The 23,764-nt window shown below is 44.2% G+C and overlaps 2 protein-coding genes across 8 annotated transcripts; one reads left to right on the forward strand and one right to left on the reverse strand.

Annotated features, from left to right (window-relative positions):
- Positions 1-25: 25 nt before the first annotated feature.
- Positions 26-11,511, reverse strand: memo1 (mediator of cell motility 1). 6 transcript variants are annotated; one of them, XM_084709296.1, is made up of 11 exons: positions 11,108-11,506; positions 9,320-9,499; positions 8,752-8,833; positions 8,104-8,172; positions 7,698-7,810; positions 7,200-7,311; positions 6,419-6,561; positions 6,023-6,099; positions 5,522-5,626; positions 5,329-5,424; positions 26-111 (listed from the first exon to the last, which is right to left on the reverse strand). In XM_084709296.1, exons 1-11 carry the CDS (start codon positions 11,166-11,168, stop codon positions 55-57), a joined length of 1,095 nt encoding a protein of 364 aa, XP_084565422.1. In that variant the 5' UTR covers positions 11,169-11,506; the 3' UTR covers positions 26-54. The 6 variants fall into 6 exon arrangements, with proteins under 6 accessions (XP_084565422.1, XP_084565419.1, XP_084565423.1 ...); XM_084709293.1 differs by having other exon boundaries at positions 27-170; positions 11,108-11,507; XM_084709295.1 differs by lacking the exon at positions 26-111 and adding an exon at positions 3,415-3,841 and having other exon boundaries at positions 11,108-11,501.
- LOC146268641 (spastin-like) lies at positions 10,098-16,146 on the forward strand. Of its 2 annotated transcripts, none has more exons than XM_084709292.1 (16): positions 10,098-10,237; positions 12,591-12,674; positions 12,766-12,849; positions 12,981-13,141; positions 13,312-13,445; positions 13,566-13,659; positions 13,738-13,812; positions 13,909-13,980; positions 14,074-14,149; positions 14,249-14,340; positions 14,564-14,643; positions 14,794-14,836; positions 14,937-15,016; positions 15,106-15,176; positions 15,287-15,327; positions 15,461-16,146. In XM_084709292.1, the coding sequence occupies exons 1-16, from the start codon at positions 10,225-10,227 to the stop codon at positions 15,584-15,586; spliced, it is 1,326 nt and encodes a 441-aa protein (XP_084565418.1). In that variant the 5' UTR covers positions 10,098-10,224; the 3' UTR covers positions 15,587-16,146. The 2 variants fall into 2 exon arrangements, with proteins under 2 accessions (XP_084565418.1, XP_084565417.1); XM_084709291.1 differs by lacking the exon at positions 10,098-10,237 and adding an exon at positions 11,526-12,507.
- The last annotated feature ends 7,618 nt before the right edge of the window (positions 16,147-23,764 follow it).

Below are 23,764 nucleotides of genomic sequence, written 5' to 3' on the forward strand. Positions count from 1 at the left end.
TCTGGACTCAGCTGGGGTCGGCAGGGTCACGACCAAACTCTGCTGACAGTATCTCTAGTATTTGTACAAGCCCGGCTGGAGAGAAACAGCTTCTCTGACTCCTCCCCAAATCTAGGAGAGTGTGACAGAGTTGGTGAGAGGCAGAGAGAGCAAAACAGAAACAGAGAGAGCTGGGAACCGTGAGAGAAAGAGCGAGGGGAGAGAGAGAAAGAGAAATGGAAAGGTGAGTGAACTAAAAGTAAACCGAAAAGGGAAAAGAAGGACCCAGTGTCTCGACGCGTCTGTGTGTGAATGTGTTCCAGTGCATCCAAATCAATATCATGCGTAGTATGAGTGCTGTTACTTGACAGACACTAAACACCAGCAGTCCCAAAGGCCTAATCTCAGCTCCATCCAACACAGTGAGAAATCTCAACGTTCCCTGTGAGCTGGGCCTCTTTGCCTAACATCAATGCCTGAACCCACTTATGCTCTTGTGGCTGACTGGAAATAAATCCAGCATTAATTTTGCAACGCCTATTAGAGGGATTTCCGAGCAGAGTCAAAGCAGTTTATGCTGGTGGTGAATGTTTTCAATAAATTCATCCATGAGCTATAGTCAGGGAACACTGGCCAGTAGCAATTTATTAGCTCCGAAATAGTTTCAGACCCAAATTTAAGTTGCAACTGAATGTAGAGTTCTTTGCCCAAAAAACTTGGTTTCAGATTTCAAAACAATCCTGGCGTCATCTCTTGGATGTGTTCATGGGCACTCATAAGTCATCCAGCAGTAACTTCACACACCAGACATTAACCTTCCATCTCTTCTCCCTCACCAGATGATGGATTGGATAATGAGGTGAACAAAACGTCCAACCATGCTGTCACAACTGCAAGGCAACACACCAAGCTAACCATACTCAGTCAGGCTGCTTAACAGAAGGTTCAATCTGGGTTTTGGTTCAAATCTTTACAGGTGTGATACCATCACAGCCCATAACAGAGGGGAAGTCATATTTAACAACATCACATCTGTCACATCCAAATGATGCCAGGCTTAAGGCAGTAGAAACCACACAAGAACAGAGGCATGCCAAAGTGTTCTCCCCAAAACAACAAGCATCCTGCTTCCTCCGGACTTACCGTTATAAAATCTGGGAGGTTGCTGACGTGTGGTTTGATGGATTCCAACACTTTCACTCTGCTTTGGTCTGTGAGTAAACACGTGCAGGTTTTCTTCATGGAGGGAAAATCAGACCGTTCCTTTAATTCCAGCTTGATCTAAACTGGACTTGTGTTGTGATGAAGAAATGTAGTGTGGAGATCATGATGACACTAGACTGACCTTTGTCAGCAATATCTCTGTAATCATCTAAGTTGGTTTGACTATAAGAATCGTAGATTGTTTATAGGTCTATCTTTTCATAATCATAAAAAATCAGGACCAAATCTTGACGTGGACAATTAGATTGGCCCAATTTTGGGCTCAATCTGAATAACTCGTGTCTTCACGTCATCCTGTACTGTCTCATCCATTTTTCCAAATGAGAGAGGATTTCAAAGTTGTTGTTTTTTTTTCTTCCATTTTTATTAAACATTGAATCTGTGCTGTCTCCTGGGCCGAGAACAGGCTGGCTCCAGCCCCGCCCGGTCTGAGTCCAGCTCTGCCCGGTCTGAGTCCAGCCCCACCCGCCTTGCTCCAGCTCCCCGCTTCAGCTGTCGCTCTCCGTCCAGCAACTTGTGGCATCGGAGACCAACATCTGGTAAAGAATGGCATTTGGGTGATCTGACCACATGATAGGCCTACAAGACGTCCTGTCGTGCACGAAGCCAGGGCGTTTTTATTCCATAACCACGAACCAAATTTGTCACGTTAAAGTAGTTCTGTATTAAAGTATCACCACGAAAACCAGACATAAAACCTACACTTTCCTTAGATATTCTGATTTTAGTCCGTAATGTTGAGATTCAGTTTCAAGGTAAATATAATCGAGGCACGTGATACAACTCCGAATGGGGCGAAGATTTCTTTGTGAAACCAACATTTGCATCAACAGATTTTAAAAGTACAAGTGCCTGACATGATGTGTACTAGTGACGATTTTAGACTCTTTTTAGTTTCATCTCAGCACCCCTAAAAATAATAATGAAAAATAATTTCTAAAAATGATTTATGATGAATTATTATTATTATTTTAAATAAGTTTATTTATTGTTGGCACATCATTACCGTTTCATTTGATGCTGCTATTTCATGAAAAAAGGGACTTTTTTAGTTTTTTCATTCATTCAATATTTTGCATTATAATAAATAAATGTAGCCTGAGCCACTCTAAAGGTCTGATCCAAGAATAGCCCCTGATGTGTACAATTTCACATCATCCTTATTCTGTGTGAATGTTAATTCTGGGGATTAGGCACACCCAGGATGAACAAAGAAGAAAATGTTCTGCCAAAGAGTTAACCCTTATTATTTCTCCTTACAGAACGGCACGAAAATATTTTGTATAACCATCTCAAAACAAAAATCTAAAAAATTAATGTGCACGACATGAAAAATTTAAAACGATAACCAGAGCTCTCAACTTCCAGGCATTCGCCGTGAGACGCTTTTCAGCCATTTCTCACGCAACACCTTTTATTTCTCACGCATTTCAACCATTTCTCACGCTGAGAAGTACGGGATAACGTGTCCCGTTTATAAATGGGCAAGACGCAGGCATAGTGAGGGAAGATTTCGGCCGAGATTATTGTCTGGTGTTAAACAGAGTTAAATCAGAGAAAGAGGGAGAATCAGAAAACATCACCAGCACCACCCCCTGAGAGCCTTGACTATAACCATCAACAACAACAAAAATCCTCTTAAATGTATGTAGGCTATGAATCTGTCCAACGCTTTACCTTGTCAATGACATAGAGTATAATCTAAACTGCGTAGTTTGGGTACGCATTTTTGGCAGATTTGAGTCAGATTCCAGTCACTAACCAATTCCCATAACCACCAGCTTCCATCGCCAGACCGGCTGCAATCACAGAGCAGCTGCCATGAGCACATAGCAAGGCTAGGGTTTATTTAGCACATTGTTGGACGGCCTCGCCGAGGCACTCTACAGCAGAGCTGCGGATCTGCTACCGACTGACCCGGGTCTGGCTTTCTCTTTTCCTATAGCTTCTCATCCGACACCAACCAAAAACACAGCTAAAAGAAAACTCACAATAACCCAGTTTAAAGCGTGTTCTGAAACAATGTCACATACAGATTACGTGATTTATGAGAAAAAAAAATTGTTGACAGTTGTAGAGGTTTCTAATCTAATACACTGAGGTCTGGGAAACTCCAACCCTTAACTCCCCCTCGTGGTAGATCATGTGTATTACATACTATTATCACAGATCGGATAACGTTAAGCAATCCAACAAAAGACACAAAAAGACTTAATTTTCAGGACATTTTACTTTTTTTGTAACATGAATCCTACATCTTATTTGGAGAGCATTTAATGATGTTTTATCTGTGGAACCTGAGATTAGAAAACTCCTTTTGGGAGCACTTAAGTATATTTCATTATGGAGGTTTGTGACTTGTGACCTTTCACTCTATGCAACAATAATAATAATACATAGAAAAAAAACAGTGTAAAGAAACCATAAAGAGCCTGTTGAGTAGGGACAGTGTAGTTCAGGCTGGGTCTGTTTGAGGGACAGAGGTGTAGCAGAGACAGGCCTCCCCTGTCCTGCTGAAGGAAGACAATCACAGTTCTCCTTCAGCAATGGACCAATCACAGTTCTCCTTCAGCAATGGACCAATCACTGAGTGGTGGGGTGACTGGCGGCCATGTTGGGGACTAGCTAAGCAGAGTGACTTAGAAAGAAAAAAAAAAGAAAGAAAAAAAAGTAGTACACATTCTAAATAAGACTGAACAGAAATGCAAACACACTCCTCAGATGAATATGTGCAACAGTGATTCAAGGCACAATAGCACACAGTGTGACATGCTTATCTTGAACCTCCAGTAGGTCAGGGAGAGTTCTGTAGCCATGTGGTGGTCTTGAACATACTAGCACTCAAATCCAGATACCAGGTGCTAGCCAACATGACCACAGGAGACCAGAGAGATGTTTGTAATGACCATCCTGACCAACGGATAACTCCAACTATGCATCTAGGGGTGACGGTTAAGGCTTAATAATTGTAAAATCACAAATATTGAGCAAGTCGACTAACAAACGGGTTTGTGGCTATTTAAAGGGTGGTCTTCTAAAGAGCTGAATCTTAACGTCCCTACTCAGGCACCCACAGCTGCACTCAGACCACAGTTGGAATCCACTAAAGGCGGTTCAGGAGACAGAGTACAGTTCCACTGTCACTGAACCACTTGTATGTAACTGTCTTTGAAGCTAGTATAACACTGAGTTTGTTTAACACCATATCACCTGTCAATACACCACCTCAAACTACAAAACCATAAAATCAAAGATAATGGGAACAAAGGATAATTGGAAATGCTAATATTTGAAAATACTAATATGAGAGTAATATATATATATATATATGTATATAAACAAAACAGGTTTTTGGTTTTGTACAGCAGATGGTTAGTGAACTTGCCCTTTGTAGCAACTAAACCAGAAGGCAGCTTGTTTTAACAACGATGGTTGTAGCTACCGACCTGCAAAGCCCGTCTCATGATCTCACTAGGATTAAGAACTAGCAGTAGTCAGTCAAAACACTCATTTCAATCCTAGTCTCATATTAATTAAAATATTCTTGATTTATTTTCCTTTTTCATCTGTAGTTTTATTATTCTTCCTTCCCCGGGGCAGATTACATGAGCACAAGGCTGAGGCGAGCACAACTGTAAAGATTAATGCTTGTTACATCATTCTGCTTGGGAATCAATACAACCAAAAAGGACAACTACTGTCATTGCAATCCCCCTTCCTTAGCCTGGCTCCACACCCATATACTGTCTCTTCCAAACCTGCAACAACCTCATACTGCAACTGCACTTTAAGCAAACAGTTTCAATTAAGAGCTCACTTCAAACTGAGAGGTAGGTGGGATGTGAGGAGGGAGGGGGGGGAGAACAAAGATAACAGACTCAGGAATTAAGGTTAGCTGTATATAGTGACTGTGAGTGTCTGGGTCCTTTCTGTCAAGATGAGGTGTGTGTGTGTGTGTGTGTGTGTGTGTGTGTCAGAGAGGGCGTAGTTAGGGGGAAGTGTCCAGGGCAGGTTATGGCGATAGAAGGTTGTGGGCAGAGCGGGGGGCGGGGTTGGGGCAAAGCTACGTTGTTCCCCAGCAAGTTGACCTCAATGGACGATGAGCGCCCCAGCAGCGTAACTCACAGAGCTGTCCTGCCAGTTCCTGCACTCGCTCGACTGGGCATAGTTCAGGAAAGAGAAGTTCATTTCTAAGCCACTCTTCCTCAGCTCAGTCACAGCCTGCAGAGGAAATAAACCCAGACACGGTCAGTGAACGCCTGCCTTCCACACGCTCACAACCATGGCGCCCATGTTGTCATTGTGACATTGTACGTACGTTTAGCAGCACTCCGATGGGGTGGCGTCCACAGATGGTGTTGTGGTATTTCTTCAAGTAGTTGGTGAAGGACGTTGGGTCCAGCTGTTCTATGATGCCCATCCCCTATGGAGACACACAATACCAGAGAAGAAGTCATCCCCAATGGAGACACACAATACCAGAGAAGAAGTCATTTTGTGGAGGCAGTAGAGATGCTCTCAAAACTCTAAAAGATTAGAGGTTGAGAGATGTTTAATCTTGTACTAGGGAGCTGAAGAAATACTAAAATCCAGGACATGTAATCACACAAAGATTAAACTCTGTTCTAAAAAACACTCAAATTAAAAAGATCTTTCGTCTTATGAATGTATTCTAAATATGTTTAAACTAAGTAGTCTGTTAACACCCTGTGGGAGTCTGAAATACATCTTACCGTGGTTGCTGCACACACACACACACACACACACACACACACACACACACACACACGCACACACACCATTCACGGCAGTGGCTCACCATTTTATCCAGGTGTTCGATGGATCTATAGATCTCTCCTTGAGCTTCATCATAGTAGGTGTAGCGGAACCGCTGACCTGCAGGGAGGTCTCAGTAAATAAGCTTGGATAGTGAAGAGGAATTCATTCTACTCCTTGTTTTAGTCTATTTGTACATCCCTTGGACAAAAAAACACCAGCTAAATAGTAAAAATCTTAATTCTAAAATGAGGCACAGAGATAGTTTCTGAAGACTGAACTCTAGAAATGGAGGATCTCTCTCTCTATCCATCCATCTTTGTATCTCTCTCTTCTCCCCTCTCTCGCTCTGTCTCTTCCCTGTCTCTTCTTTCTTCTGTCCCTCTCTTCTCTCTTCCATCTCTCTCCCCCAGTCTCCCTCCTCCAGGCAGGTACCCACCCCAGTGGCAGAAGTCAGAGGAGATGATGAAGAGGTTGGAGGGATCAGCCAGGTACTTGCTCAGCAGTTTTCCGTACTCCTGCTCCTTGGACTCGCTCAGTGCTCCCACCAGCACCGGCACGATGCTGAACTCATCTTTATGGCTGCGGCAAGGGACACAAATCAAGCAGAGCGATGGATCCCCCCCACCCAGGGGAGGTCCCTCGCCCCACTGTCAAAACACATCCAGTTTAGGCAGAGTGGAGAAAAGACAGTTTGTCAGCGTTAGAGGGCGCTTCATTATTCACAGGGGCTCTGAAACGACGAGGAAAAGGAATCAGGAGGGCCTCCACTGTGTAAACACATGTGTTGTGGAGACGGCTGCAGTCGAGGGGGTTGAAGAGAAAGAAAGGAGAGCTGCGGGTTCTTACACAGACACTAACACTGTCTGGTTCGCACACTGTCTGGTTCGCACACTGTCTGGTTCGCACACTGTCTGGTTCGCACACTGTCTGGTTCGCACACTGTCTGGTTCGCACACTGTCTGGTTCGCACACTGTCTGGTTCGCACACTGTCTGGTTCGCACACTGTCTGGTTCGCACACTGTCTGGTACCCAGGTTCCCCTCCACACAGATTTACAAACCACGCACATAAAAGATTCACATAAACCTATAAACTGAAAATGAAACAGATTTCTTAAAATAACTAAAGAACCATGGGCAGATCCCAGAGGAGGGTCGTGTGGTGATGACGTGTTCTAGGTGTGTAGGTTCCCCTCCTGCAGCAGCAGCAGGCCTCACCTCTCCATGGCTTTAGCAGTGTAAGGCAGGTGCATCTCGATACTGTGCTCGTCTTCATCAGTCTGCAGGCTCATGCGTTCGAACATCCCGGTTTTCCACAGATCAGCATAAACTGCCGAAACAGAGGAGAGGGCTGGCTTGAAAATGCACACAACCTCTACCGAGTCCTGACTCGAGACAGGACCATAATGGAGGAGGGATCTCCACAAAGGCCTGGCAGCACCAAGGGTCGTCTTTGTCCATGGCTTTCATTCTGTTGTCAGAGAGTCGTTTGGTTAAAGGAGAATATTTACAGCTGTACCGCCGCCCTGTGCAGCTGGGTACTGCAGGACAGGGGTAGAATACTGAACAGTGTGCTCGCTGCTGACACAGGGAACAACACCACAGAGCAAGTCGTCATTTTGATGACCGTGCAGTGTTCACACCTAACACTCCAGAAATGTGGGAACCTCTGAAACAAACATGCATCTTTGATTTAAAAAAAGGAAGGTGGCGCACCCTTCTGGTCGATCCTGAGGTCGTACAGGGGAGTTCTGTAGATCTCGGCAGGGGAGAGGGCACAGCGGGCCAGGGGGACGTGGTGAGAGGGGCCCAGGATGAACACCCTGCGACTGGGGCAGCAAGAACACAACACCTCAGCACACTGCCCGACCGCACACTGACATACAGGCAACTAGCGTCTGAACCGGAGTCTGGTCCAACCGTTCACAAGCAGGCAAGAATATCTCCGATTTGGTGAAAGGTAGATAAATCCTACATCTAAAATAAATGGAGAAAAAAGAAACAACAAAAAAACACTACTTTCTACTCGTAGGTATTTTAAGAACGTCGTTTTTGCTAATAAGGTGTTGCATGTTTGACACATTTAATAAGGTAAAATAACAAGAGGGGTCAAATGACTCACGTAACTGAAGGGTCAACCTGCTTGTAGGCATGTGCTGCACAGGCGCCACAGTAGGTGTACCCAGCATGCCTGAAGACACAGGTGTGGCAGGGAATTCCATTTACACAATACCAGAATCAGAATCAGAAGGGATTTTATTCGCCATGAATGTTTGCACAAACAAGGAATTGACTTTGGCAGGGAGGTGCATACATTAAACATATAGGAATATTGAAACTTAAATATGTGGACTAACTAAAGGAGCAACGTCTATCTAAGGAGGGTCTAATACTAAGGAGGGTGTAGCTCAGGGGTGTTCAATCCTGGTCCTCGATGGCTGCTGTCCTGCATGTTTTAGATGTTTCCCTGCTCCAGCACACCTGATTCAAATGAATGGTCATTACCTGGCTTCCACAGAGCTTGATAACAACGCATTCATTTAAATCAGGTGTGCTGGAGCAGGGAAACATCTAAAACATGCAGGACAGGGGCTCTCGAGGACCAGGATTGAGCACCCCTGGTCTAGCTAATACTAAGGGGAATAAAAAATAAAATATAAGTAGCCAAAATTTACAATCTAACCTAAACATTTACAATCTAACCTAAAACCAGTACAGGCCTCCAATCGCAACCAGGACCCATTTCGAGGTTTCCCCCCCAGCAGCTTACGGTGCTATGATGGCCCGAGCTGGTCTTATGGTGGATTGAGCTTGAGACAACCAGCCCTCTAACTGTGCATTCAGCTGGGAACCTGGAGACAAAGAGAAACTGTTAATCGTCTCTATAAATACATAACAACCATAAACAATGCAATGTAGAGGTGAAGAACAATGTTATTATACTGTATGCCATCAGCCAAATAGTTTTAACGGAGTGATTGAGGCTCTGCATAATACTTTACATATTTTGCATTAAATAAAATGTTATATTTGCATTACTCCTGTTAGTAAACCCATTTCCTGAGTGCTCTACAAGAGAGCAGGCATGACTCATCGTAGCCGTTTTCATGAATAAAAAGAAAAAGGTTGTTTTTTTGTACAAAGGCTCATAAGAACACAAAGCTCTGGAGAGCATTCAAATCAAACTGGACTGGAAGAGCTTCCACAGGAAAGGCCCACCTACCCGGAGGGGAATGCTCATGTAGCTCTGATTAGCCTATGGGTACACAAGTGAGGAATCAAATACAATTTTAGTCCTTTTAACAAGCAACATCACAGAGGGTTTCACAGGTGCTCACAGAACTGTCCCTGGAGAGGTGCTGTTGTGCTCCTCTGAGGAGCCCTCTCAGCAGGCCTCGTCCCCTGATCCAACACTAGCAGAGGTCCTGTCTGCCTGTCTGACCCTGACAGAAGCCCCAGTCTTCCTCTGACACTCAGCCAGCAGATGGATCTACGTCCATGACAGTGTGGATCTGCCTCTAGGAGCAGCAGAAACAGGACTGAGGACCGATCACCTCACCACACCACCTCTCTACACAGCAAGGTTTCTTACCGACTACATGACACAGGAATTTGTTATCTTAGCAAACTAAGACAACTACGTAAATCGTCTTTTTTTTCTTCATACATCTTAGTTTGGCTGCTTGTAAAACAGCTGACACTATCTTTGCCTTTTGAGATTGGTGAATTTAAACATTTACTTAGTGCTGTCTGCTATCCAACCAATCCCAGACTGTCTACACACTATGGACCTGAATCTGTACAGAAGGTTCTAGGACAATGTCCTCCACATACACTATAAATACTATTGTTAAACTAACTGGGTATGGTTTTGCACATAATCAGCATGCCAATGACCATCATTAATAAGTTACAATGTTATTTTGTGCAGTGCCCCACAATCCCCAACACACACTCGGACTATCAGGAACGGATAGTCATGCTGGTCAGAGTTCGAGTCAAATCAGAGAGAAATATGAAACACTGTAAGGATGTGACGTACAGAATGACGGGCTTAAATGGGATAAACGGGCAAGCTCGCTTGTCTACACAGAGGAAGCCTGCTAGTCAGAGGGGGAGGGGGAGCCAAAGCAACATGAACCATCAATTTGCGACTCTACCCGGTTCTTTGTTCCAGGGCTGAGGGGATCAAGGCAAACATGTCAACAGAGGGTCGGCAATCTGCTCGACCCCTGTCAGACGGATGCCAGCATACTGTAAATATGACGACACACTTGTGTACTCAGGCTGTTTCTGACTAGATACAACAGAACTAGACACTATCTTTATGTTGCACCAACTAATAGGGAGGAAAACATAACAGCGTTTTTTGTTGTTGTCGTTATGATAAATTCCCTCTACCGACCGTCCGATAATAGTGCTAAATTGGCTTGAATCTACATGCAGTGAATCCGAGAGGTTTGTTTTAGCAAGTTCGTATTAATGTAATATTTAGTAGCCTAGTGCCGTCTGCTAACGGCTAACTGTCCTGGAATGGAAATATTTTCCATGGACGAGGAACGTCCATATTTATACATAATGTATTCTGAGTATTTATATTGAGTCACGTGAACCTTATGTGTTCACAATGACATTCATGCAGAAATAACAAGCAAATGCAAGACAGAAAATATGTTGGAGACACGATTCTTTTTCTTTGCATGTTAAATCTAGCAAAAGCACAGTCGAGAGAGGTTTGTAGGTACTGTACAGTCAGTAGCTAGCTAACCAACTCTTATAACAGCAAGCCGGTTCGAGAGAACCGTCTCCTGATAGTCCTGACATTTGTCTCAAGTTGATTCATAGACCGAACGTCGTCTTCGGGACCTCAAACAAAACAGGCATCCAGCTTGCTGGTACGAACAAGTTTAATGTAAAATCGAAAGCTAGCTATAGCTGTCTTGCCAGCAAGCTAACGATTCATATCAACTGCATGTTCCGTTGAGGGAACGGAATCAGTGGCCTAGACGTGTTTAACTAGCCAGCTAGCTTAAATAAAACCCACTTCAGCGAGCTTGATACAAGAAAATTAACGAGTCCTTCTCCCCCAGTTTTAGCTACTACTGGCTTGCTCGTCACACTGGTACCTGAAGCGGTGTACCAGCTGCCGGCGTGACTTGCTTCTCTGCACACCACACGGTTCGACATCTTAGTTCCCGAGCCGCCTATCTTGGTTAGCTGAAATCTTGTCGGGTAAAAAAGTAAAAACCTGTGAAAGTGACGAAAAACCAATGGCTTCTGAAAACTAATGAAAACAGCGGAAGTCGAAGAAAACAAAAAGGTGGCAGCTTAGCAAGCCAGCTAACTTTTAGAAATTCAGCTAGCCGGGTTTTATGTCCAGTTGTATATCTTTACAATAGCTAAAATAGCTGGTGGGATAAGGACAAAATGTAAATATTTTAAATGTCAAATTAATTCGTTTGCTAGGCCCGTGTTAGTGTCAGATGAACAAAGCCCAGATCCAGTGTGTCTGTTGCCAGCAAAAATAGCACTGTGGGATAGCTAAACTGGATTTGACAGAAGTCGGGTATTGGGTACGCATGGTTTATAAGCCGGTGCCCCCTAAATGCACACGGGACAAGAGGTTCATCGGGAGGTTGAGTAGATTAAAGTAGGTGGGTCGATGTCATAATCGCATATGCTCTTGTTTAATATGTAAGCATGCTATGCAATCCCTTTATACCGTTTTTTATTCGTTATTTTCAGAACATAACTCATATTCAAAGGTCGATGTTTTGGCGTCACTTTTGCGGTTTTCGGGTGTGTACAAATAACACCGCCCAGCAGATCAAAATCGTCTGTCGTCGACATTTAAAACGTTGTACCGTCTGTGTTTTTGTAAAGAGAAAGGCTTATTGGTTGAAAAGCATGTCAGTGCATAACATCCATTCGTTTATTTCTCAAAGCAGGTAAGAGGTGTGGTTAAAGTAGTTCTAGAATTACGTAAGTCTATGTGGATAGGCTACTAAAGAAAATACTTTAGAGGATCGATTGGTTAGTATTCTGTAGGCGTGGTTAGTTCTTTTTAACGGAATAAATGTATCGGGTCGCTCCACGGTACACGCGCTCCACCCGGTTATGACCAGTATGCATGGCACGTGACAAGTGTTTTTACATTTTGATCAAAACAAAAGGTCCACTTCACGCATGCGAAGTGTACATTTCCCGTTGTGCGGTTGCATTTTTGTTATGATGGAGCACAACCTAATAAAATAAAAAACCTTGCAGCTTTTGCACATGAAACTACAAGAGAGATATAACTTTTACTGAAGAAAGAAAGTTAAACTTCCATCCAATTGGCCATCTAGCTAACTGTCTAAACTAGCAAGGTACACGAATGCGTTTGTTATTGATTTGTAGCTAGCTATGTCGGCCAAAATGAAGAGGGCTGAAGATTGCAAAGACAACGGCAAACTTATTAATAACTGTCATAAAGAGGCGTTTGAATATATATCCGTGGCTCTACGGATTGACGAGGATGATAAAGGTAGGGATAATAACTTCTAGTCTATAGACTAAATCAAGTCGAGCTGAAGCTGAAAATTGCCTCTCTCCCTTCCTCTCTCTTAGGTGTAAAGGAAGAAGCAGTTGAGTGGTACAAGAAAGGGATTGTTGTGCTTCAGCGGGGCATATCTATTGAGGTCACAGGACAAGGTAACTACTGCCTGTCAATTAAACTCAATAAACTAGCAGGTTGTTTCAACCACCTAACACGCTTCATTGTTTTTTGTTGTTACACATTAAGGAGAACAATATGAACGATCAAAGAGACTTCAGGAGAAGATGGTCACCAATCTGACAATGGCGAAGGATCGCCTTGCATTGTTAGGTCAGCTTTTCAAAAATACACACATTCTTGACCACAGATTCACGAAGCAGCCTGCGGTTCCGATAATTCTGCTCTGCCCGGTGACATCACCGCGTCCTGCCTGTAGTCAAATCAATGATCTTGTCTTGCAGAGGGTGGAGCTGCAAAGAAAGCACATTCTCCCAACTCGTCAGAGCATCCCCCCTCTCAGCCAAAACCAGTTCCAAGGAGCCAGCCTGGCCAGAGAGGAGTGCCTGGCCTAACCAAGCCACCCAACACCGTCAGAACAGGGGCCAAGCCCACCTGCATGAAGGTATAATAATGTCTAATATAATCATATGGAGATGTCAACCATCCAGTTCTTAGTCATTCCTGTCATTGATGGCTGCTTAAACTGTACCACCCAGTCGTTAGTGCATACTGGATGCATATCGGATTGTGATATTACAAATGTAGTTGGTGATATGTGTGTATTTTTTGAAGGTTACACCTAAAGTGGCGAAGGCTCCAAACGGCAGACTAGCCGCATCACGACAGCCTCCTACGAGAGACATGAAAAACTTTAAGAACGTGGACAGCAAGCTGGCGAACTTGATCCTCAATGAAATTGTAGACAGGTGAGATTGAAAAGGTTCACTTGGCACGGTCAGCAGAGCAGCCCAGTAGGTTGGTGTGGGGAATAAGGAGGAGGACTGTGGAGTAGTACCATCACAGAGACCTGTGTATTTCCTTCTCAGTGGAGCCACGGTTTGTTTTGAAGACATTGCTGGACAGGAACTGGCTAAGCAAGCCCTGCAGGAGATTGTCATCCTGCCAGCACTCCGACCAGAGGTAATCCCCTGACATACTTCTCATCTTATGTAGCCACAGTGTTCATGCGCTCTGCTCTTCTTCCTCTTACTCTCTCAGCTGTTCACCGGCCTCAGAGCACCGGCACGTGGCCTCCTCCTCTTCGGGCCTCCAGGAAACGGAAAAACAATGTTGGTGAGTGTTTGTCTTCGAAGGTTGGCCTCAGGAATCTGACTCAATGTTTCTTTCTGTGAGAAAAAACATTCAGGCAACCCCTCTGTCCCTAACCAGGCCAAAGCAGTTGCCATGGAGTCCAATGCCGTCTTCTTCAACATCAGCGCAGCCACCTTGACCTCTAAATATGTAAGCGGTTTGACTGTGAGGCAGCTCTGATGCAGAGATGTGACAGTGGTGCAGGCGTCAGCTGACTGGGCGTGTCCTGTGTGTCTGTCACAGGTCGGAGAGGGCGAGAAGCTGGTCAGAGCATTGTTTGCTGTTGCCAGAGAACTACAACCTTCCATCATCTTTATTGGTATTTGCATTATTTACACGCAAAATGTGTCCTGGGTGTCCTTTTCACACGCTCTCTATTAACTACATTCATTTGAATTGTTTGAACACGAAAACACAGATGAGATCGACAGCCTCCTCTGCGAGCGGAAGGAGGGAGAACACGACGCCAGCCGCCGTCTGAAGACTGAGTTCCTCATCCAGTTTGATGGGGTACGAAGAGGACCACCATCGACCTGCACTTACCACACCCACAGTTTACCACACCCACAGTTTACCACACCCACAGTTTACCACACCCACAGTTTACCACACCCACAGTTTACCACACCCACAGTTTACCACACCCACAGCTAGGAAACGTCCATCTGAGCCAGAAGCTCCATGTGCTTGTAGTGTCTCATGGTCTGTGTGTCCTGGTGTGTCCTGGTCCCAGGTGCAGTCTGGAGGGGATGACAGGGTCCTGGTGATGGGGGCCACCAACAGACCTCAGGAACTCGACGAGGCGGTTCTAAGGTATCGACTATGCATCCCTGAAACTAACAGATTTTTGTTACGGGAAAAGATAACAAGCACTTTCAATTCCTGTCTTGTTGCGTTATTTATTGTTGTCATTGGAATGGTCCTGTCTGAAATTAACTTATTATTTGATGTTTACCTTCTCAGGCGCTTTGCAAAGCGGGTGTATGTAGCTTTACCTAATGAAGAGGTACAGGACTTATACTGCATGTTCTTTTCACATTGTGTTCCTCCTGCATTGCAAGATTATTTCAACAGAATTTACAGTATGTTTCTTTTCATCCTCTTAGACAAGATTCACATTGCTAAAAAATCTATTGGGAAAGCATGGCAACCCTCTTGGCCAAAAGGAATTGAAACATCTATCAAAGTATGCATATACTTATGCCATATGTCATCCATATATTTATTAACAACAATATCCACTCATTAATTAATCTCGCTCTTGAATTCTGACAGGATGACTGAGGGCTACTCAGGAAGTGATCTCACCTCATTGGCTAAGGATGCTGCTCTTGGACCAATCAGAGGTGAGGATGGCAGGATCGATTTTTAGTGAACTAACCCATCATTTTCCCTTCAGAGACTGCATAATCAACTTATTAGACTTTCATTTTAATGAAAAATGTATGTATTCCAGAATTGGGTCTGGAACAAGTTAAGAACATGGCTGCAAGTGAGGTAAGTTCATATTTGCAACAGCTCCCAAAAAACGAATAGCTTTCACGTCTATAACGCTGCATGTTTCGAACTTCTATGAAATTGTGACAAACAAACAAAAATGACTGACCCGTTTCATGTGGACTTCTTGCAGATGCGGAACATAACGTGTAAAGACTTTGAGGACTCTCTGAAGCGCATCAAGCCCAGCGTGAGTCCTCAGACTCTGGGTCTGTACGTGCGCTGGAACACAGACTATGGAGACACCACAGCCTTTTGATGAAACCAGCCCTGTTTGTCCTGATAACGATGACTGCAGGAAAAGCAAGGCGTCATTGTATATACGCATCAAAGACCCGTGTAAATCTGAATTCCTGATCCAATGCGAACACACTTCTTTTGGAAGTGAGATAGTTATTAAGTAAATATGTGCACTTATATTTAAAGAACTTTGGCTAATGAGTGACTCATTACCTGCTCAGTGTTAGGAAGTATCCACTGTCTTAAACACATCCCTAGTTTAAAGTTTGTCTGACAAATGGAACCATCCTAACATGGCAACACAGTTATTACAACACTGCTTTATCCTGCTTTTGATTTGAGATGATGATCTGATTAATTTAAAACTTCTTTATTTAATTCAAATTGCTGGGTGACTGTATTTAATGCTGAACTTCATACTATATGGTTAAGTCTTGAATAAACATTAATCATTAGCTTTTGAAATAAATGATCCCAACACTCGGCAAATTATTCTGTTTACAAGTTCCTGCTGTTTACGTGACTTAAGGGAACTGGTGTGAAAAGCCTTCTATGAAAATACATTAAATGTATTCAATATATTAGTGTCAGTCTTTATTTCACCTACAAATTACATGAATGTCGAACCTTTAAACTTAAACCATAAAACTGTGTCTACATTACCAGTAGATTACCAGTAGATGGCGCCCAAGGTGTACTTTCCCGTCTCCAACAGCATCTCCATAACAGCAGCATCGGTGTCAGATGTCAAGCCTGCTTTGAGATTCCTTTTCTAAGCACCTTTTCTGTACACATGTAAACTCCTCACAAAGGGCCTGTGCTGCAGCATTTGCTTTGATGTCAAGGAGGGTGAGGTACTCCCACTGAATGTGCAGGTGTCTCCACTGCGTGTGGGGGGAGTGACTGCCGTGTGTGACACGCGTGAGCCATGACTTCAGCCTGACCCCAGGAGGATGGAGACATGTGAGAACATGCACAGGACTGTGCAAAAGTCTTCAGTACAACAACAAAAAAGTCAAGCAAAAATGGTTTAAGAAGAAGAAAAAAATCTCAACATTGCACCTTCACACAAATGGAGAAGAGTTCAAAAAAAGTTTAATATAATATTCATGTGAAAAATATCTTGGGTGTCTAAGACTTGCACGTACTGTATGTACATGTAGACGAACACGTCTGTCATGTTGCTGTGTGCCCTTTCACTGAAAAAGTATGTCCTTAACAAAACAACACTCTGATTGTGTTCTGATTGAACACAGAACTGTGTTCTGATTGGGCTTGTCAGTTTACAAGATGTATGTTTTAGTCAAGATTATTGATATACACTCAAGATATATGTCCTCACCTCTACTATGTGAGCAGCCTGTGGGTAACAGGACACAGATGAATCCAAGTAACAGGATAATTAAATGTATTTGAATCTATACACAAAACACTCACACTTGTGCATAGACACACAAAGATAGAAACGTTGGTATCCAGTCACTGCTACTCTGCTGCCGTCTTCCCCTCAGGGAGAAGGAAACGGAGTGTTTTTATTACATGTCACGACTGAAGAGGCTCTTTCATTCCTCTGCAGGCCAAAGAGCAGGATTATATCAGCGGTTTGTAGTTTTACTGTGTTGTTCATCACTGTGTCTGAGGACTAGTATGTGGCAGGCCCACATAAACTCATTAGAGTTCGCCTCTGGTTCAATACTCGTGCGTCTTTCTTTGCTTATTTGTTTGTTATTTAGCTGTTTCTTTCATTGCTGCGATGTAGGTCTGTGTTGACCTGAGAATCGTCTTAAGCATGTCACTGTTCAGTTGACACTGTCACTTGGTATATTTAACACATAAATACTTGGATTAGTATGCTTGCTATCAACCAGGCATACTATTCACTATTATGCACATGACAGTGATATGTATTTCCGGTGGCTGAGCGGTTAGGTAATCGGCCTAGTAATCAGAAAGTTGCTGGATCGATTCCCAGCCGTGTCAAATGATGTTGTGTCCTTGTGCAAGGCACGTCACCCTACTTTCCTCGGGGGAATGTCCCTATACTTACTGTAAGTCGCTCTGGATGAGAACGTCTGCTAAATGTAAAAACATTGGCCAAGTCTAGAACTGGTGAAGTTGTAAACTTGACTTTTAATAACCACAAATGGTTGTTAACACTTTTACAGCTGTTGCTCTCTTAACCCTACACTCAGATTGTGCGGCTTCTCGCTTTTTTCATTGACCGGTAACAGGTCGCCCTCATGGAGATCGCTCAGATTTCTGTTAGAAATTGTTCTGTTAGAAGATTTCTGTTAGAAAGACGTCAGGCTACATTACATTATCCATAGGGAACAAATATGGCAGACCAACAAGTGACAGACAGCTTGTTAAGTCCTGGGGGGCCTCAACACCTACTATGATAGTATGGCCAATATCACTGCTTTTAGGGGAAACAGGATAGGTGATCATTTGACACCTCTGCTAAGCCAGGCCACCCAGCAGTGAGTGGAATAGTAAGAGGACCACGATAACTGAGAAAACAGACCACCAGTGTTCCTTCAGGTGGTCCCTTATCAAAACAGGATGTGGGCTGTTTGTTATGAGTCACGCACGTGTCTCGCACAATCACTTCTACCTCCTATCCAGCCAGCACCATGGAGAGTAATATCCACAACTTCAGCAGAAGAATTATTCAGTGAGTCCTGATATCACTGACAGGGTTGGATACAAATTAATATAGGGTGTGATTTTATATTTAGTGTAGTGGGACTTTATTTAGTGTTGTATGTGAGTATATATTTAGTGTAGTGTGTGACTAGATATAGTGTAGTGTGTGACTAGATATAGTGTAGTGTGTGACTAGATATAGTGTAGTGTGTGACTAGATATAGTGTAGTGTGTGACTATAGTGTAGTGTGTGACACACTTGATAAATCCAAGTCCACAGACTGTGTTGAGACGTGACACTGGCAGTGAACTTGACAAGTTTTTAAGAATAGGCTGATTGTTAATTGTTCAGCCATGTGGGATTTCCTTCAAAATATGAGGTTGGGCTTTTTTTCTTCTTCTTTTTTATCACCCCTGGCTTAAAGGAGGGTTTAAGACTTTGAGACAGTGGTGCTCCTTCAGGGCTAAGGCTGTCCACTCCCCAGCTCCAGGGTACCCTGTCCCAGGAGTCTGGAGAACCACATTATAACTTGATTAAACAGCAGTGTTATCTTTCTGTCTCCAGGGAGACCAGAAGTCAAATCTAATCTCATGTCCAATGGCCGCATCTGTCCTGTATGAAGACATTTATTTTTCTTGGTCCCAGTTTGTTTATACAGTGCTGTGCTGTCCCATAGTGTGTGTATGAGTGTGTGTGTGTGTGTGTGTGTGTGTGTGTGTGCATGTGTGTGTGTTCATATGTGCATGTGTCTTTTCCCAAAACAGTTTAGAATTCTTCCATTTGGTGGTAAAGTGGAAAACACAGGATGACTTGAGCTGGAGTGAAGCGTCATGAAAAGCTTATATTTAACGGTGAGGTGATATAACTTGGTAGAAAGGAAGTGAAAAATAAAACAAGCAAGAAAAATAAAAACAAGAAACCCGGTAATAATAATCTACAGAGCTCCAGTCCTCGCATGCTGCTAGTCTTATGCAGATGTCCCAAGGGGATCAACCAGGCAGGAAATAATGAAAAATTATTTTAAATTCCAGGGGGTTTAACATGAAAAAATCTCCTTTGTGCACATTTTTGACACTGCAACCATTTAGTTTCTGCATGAAGCGGCCCAGTGCTCATAGAGCAGAGTCTTTAGCCACAGGAAACCATGCCCTCACTCTACCAACACACAATGACAGTGTCATTATACACACTCATTATATACACACACTCAATATCTAAATCCACATACTGTCGTTATATACACTTGTGTACTCACATTGCAAAAGTTTATGATATATACTCAATAAGTACACTCATACATTCTCATTATATACATTCATGAAATACAGAATATATGAATATTCGTTGTTGACAACTTCAGACCAGTTGACTCTCCTCAAAGTGAGTCTCTTGTTTGAGGTAACAGGACAGATTTCTCTCCAGTGATGCTCAAAATGCATATCGGACCACAGTGGACATGTCGGGGCGTGGAGGTAAGAGTGGAGGTTTGTGGAGCGGGAAAAGGGTTGATGGGTGGAGGAGGTGTGGGGAGGGAGGGGGTGCAGGACTGGCGGGAGGGGATGGAGGAACGTGGGTAGGGGAGGGGCATGAAGGGGCGGGGGGAGGTGGGTGGGCGTGGAGCCGGGGTGAGCTGCAGGCTGCCCTGGGGCGGTGCATTCCTCCAGCCTGTGAGAAGCCAGCGCTCCTGATGAAAAGTGAAAGTGCAGTGAAGTGTGTTTTCATAAGAGCAATGTTCTGCCTGTCCTTCCTCTGTCTCCCTCTCGTCCTCTCTCTCCCTCTCGTCCTCTCTCTCCCTCTCGTCCTCTCTCTCCCTGCTCTCTCTCACTTTGCACTCACAGTTCTGACCTCCAGCTCTAGCGTAGGTTCATCACCCTTCTCAGCCAGTCAACGTGACCTTTGACCTGTCGCTGTCGCCTGTGAGGATTAAAGTCAGCAGACCTGTTCACTGACCTGGCTTCACTCATTGATTGGAGTGAAGTTCCATCAAGAGAGGAAAGCCCCAGTAACTCCTTTTGTAGAATTGATATTAAACCTCCATCAACCTGCCAACAACCCACACACAATCTGTTTCTGTGTGGAGAAAGAATCACATGATGCCACTATCAGTTGTAGCCTTTATTGGCAACAATCCCAAAATAACAGAGGCAGACAGTCACTTGTGTTGTCCATGCCTGGGGGTGGGCTAGCTGTCAGAACACTTCACCTGGACTGGTTGGTGATTGGACCCTGTCTGCAGGCGTCTGTTTGCAGCCACTTACAGCTTCTTGAAATGTGCAATTAACTGTTTCTGTGGTGATGTGAGGCCCACAGGTGGGTTTCAAAGATAATTCTCTTTGAACTTCTGCTACTCAGGTATATCCTGTGTACGTTTTGTTGACACTTGGGGGGGGGGGGGGGTAGGGTTAGGGTTGGGGGGGAGAATAGAATATCTGCTGTCACTTGTTCACCAGTACCTCAGCTTGTTTGAAGAACATGTACGAGTTGGTGGAATATTCTAGAATGACTGGCAAGTGACACAGCCAATGTCTACAAAACACAAATCCTTCTTTTGCCACGGTTGGGTGTAAAACACAAAGACTGAACAGCCAGTTATGGTTCTGCTTGTAGAGGAGACCTCACTCCGGGAGGTGCAGGATCACCTGGAGATCTCTAGCCCAGCGGTCCCCAACCTTTTTGCTCCACGGACCGGTTTCATGTAAGACATATTTTCACGGACCGGCAGGGACGGACTGGAGGGAAAGATAGGCCCTGGACTTTGAACCAAACTGGCCCACCAGCACCGCCCGTATAAGCCTACGCCACCACAGCTGCCCTGTTAATGTATGCACAGTGTTTGATGTGATCCTCGTTAGCAACTTTTTTTTTCAGATTTGAGTGAAAACATTTTTGGGGAGCTTTATGTAAAATAAACATAGCTGTTTTTCAATTGGTAAAACCTTGTCTAGTGAATGTTGTGTCTTTTTGTCTCTTAATCTTTCATTTTGTGTGTAAACAAGACTAAGCTACGACAATGACACCCGAAGTGCGTTCCTTATATCCAGTTTATTCCGTGAATTTGTTTGATTGCTGTCACGGCAGAAAATCTCGCTTCACAAAGGATGTTGGAAATGGAAGCGGGTATTTCAGTGCTTTTGTGGCGATCTCAGGATATTCAGCCTTCATCCAAACCACCGGCAGAGTTGTTGTCTCAAACAGGCTTCAATGAGCGGTAACTATCACGTGTCATGTGTCAAGTGTCAAGAGGAAGAGACGCGCGTGATAGTTACCGCTCAATGAAGCCCACAAACTTGCTAAAAAATGTAAATGTCTTCGCCGAGCTTTCTTGCTCTGGGGAAAGGCCCGCAGAGAAGGAGAGAATCTGGTCATTTTTCAGAATAAAACGTCTTTCAGACTCTGATAATCAATTTAAAGGAAATAATGTTATTATTGTGTTTTCTGTACGGCCTGGTACAGGTCCGCGGACTGGTGGTTGGGGAACGCTGCTCTTGCCCATTAAATAGTGAGTTCCAAATATTTCCAACGGTCCCCACAGTTATTTTTCTGAAACTGTAGCTGGCTAGCTTAGTTAGCCGCCCGGCTAAGTTACCTAGTATTATACTCGTTGCAAGTTTGATTTCAACCTGACAGTATACCTAGTCATATAGTCATGACAGAAGTCATAATGTGATCCTCTATAAAAACAATCCTCCTTTCAGCAGCTTAAACTCTTCATCCTGAAGAGGTTCATCCTTATTCAGGGATCACGTCACACTCATCATAGTGAAATAATCACACTTAGGAACATTTTGTCGCCTATCCAACCAGAAAGTCATCTTTTAATTTTCTGTCAGTGTCGATTTCACCCTCTGCAGATCCCACCTTCTGCCCATTCATCATTTGGCACGCAACACATGTGTCAAAAAGCATGGAGAAGCCTGGGTGAGGACGATTAAACATGTGTTTGAGCGGGGGATATCAAAGTCTATTTGCGTCATGGTTAGAGAACAAGCCTGCGGTGAGTCTAAGTTCCATCGGGATGTTTCAAAGCGGACTGTCTTGGCTCGTAGCCCAGGAACTGGCCTGGAGCCCTTTCATCTCTCTGTGTCTCCTTCCCTCTCTGTGTCTCCCTGCACTGCATGTTAATGATCACACACACTTCTCCCTCTATCTACCTTTCCTCTTCATCCACATCTCATCCCTTTTGTCCAGGTCTCCTTATTCAGTTATGACACTGTCTCCTCCTGGGGTCCTTCTTTGTTTGTCAGACAGAGAGAAGATGCAGTTGTTCTCTCCAGTTGTGGTTCGTCCATGCCTGAGTCATGTCGTGTCCATGTCTTCATAAACTGAGGCCCTTTCAGGTTGTTCTGCCATGCTAGCTGTGGAGCCTTCTTCTGCTGATGCCAAGACACACAGAGGGCTGAGGGCAGGGAGAGGGGAGAGAGAATACAGAGACTGAGAGAGAGATATAGCAAGAGAGAGAGAGATACATAGATGGGGGGAGAGGGAGAGAGATTCAGAGACAGAGAGGGAGAGAGAGATGCAGAGAGAGTTGCACAGACACAGGGAGAGAGAGAGAGAGAGAGAGAGAGAGAGAGAGAGAGAGAGAGAGAGAGAGAGAGAGGTGGAGGGGGTTTAAAGAAGTAAAGCCCTCTGGATCTGTGCTGTCAAGGAGCATGAAGCCTTCCTGAGAGCGTCTGACCTGTCACATGACCTGTCACATGACCTCTGGAACAGCTTTTTTTTTATCCATCATTCCTGCGTGCTCCACCTTCATGGGGCTAGGGCGAGGAGAGCAGGGCCAGGGTCAAGATGTTGTTGGTCTCCTGTTACAGAACGTTCAATAAAATACAGAAAGCCCAGAATTGTGTGGCTTGTAAATACAGCCTGTAAAAAATGAAGTAGCAATGAAACTTAAACATAGATTTGATAGAGGGTAGGCTTAAGTGAGCTGACTAACAGGAAGAGCTGCAGAAGAGTATAGGTGCAGGAATGCAAGTGGTGAACCGTCTAAACCTGATTCCACTTTAGATCCCGTTCACCTTAAATGTTTAACAGACCTTTACAGAGCTGAGATAAGTGAGTAAGTACACCGTTTATTGGGTGTTACAAATTGTTCTTCTGTGACGATGGAACGGCAGTTAATCATGTTTAATGTAGTTGCATGCATCCATCTGGAGAAGCCTGTGTGCGTTCACACAGGTAGCACTATTACAGCAGCGTAATCATCCGCTCCAGATCTGTCCTACCCAGCCAGGGGGGATGCAGGGCTGAGAGCTGGTATATCAGCCTGGAGGTGACTGAGCTCAGCCACAACCAACCCTGGGCTTCCCTCCTTACCCTCCATCACCCGTCTCCTCTTTCAAAGCAAGCTTCCATAAGCACAGACCTCAGATGGGTTGTATTTTCCTTCAATCTAAACACCTCGCACACGCTAAACCATTCAAAGTGTGTGTTTTTACCTTAGGAATGCCAGTCGCCTCCAGTGAGCTGTGAACGAGGAGCAGCAACAGCATATAGAGTCCAGCATCTCCATGTGACCTACTGAGAGACAGGTAAGCTGGTGGATATATT

This window comes from Hypomesus nipponensis, chromosome 11, assembly GCF_054491055.1.
Source record: "Hypomesus nipponensis isolate SF chromosome 11, ASM5449105v1, whole genome shotgun sequence".
Taxonomy (NCBI): Eukaryota; Metazoa; Chordata; class Actinopteri; order Osmeriformes; family Osmeridae; genus Hypomesus; species Hypomesus nipponensis.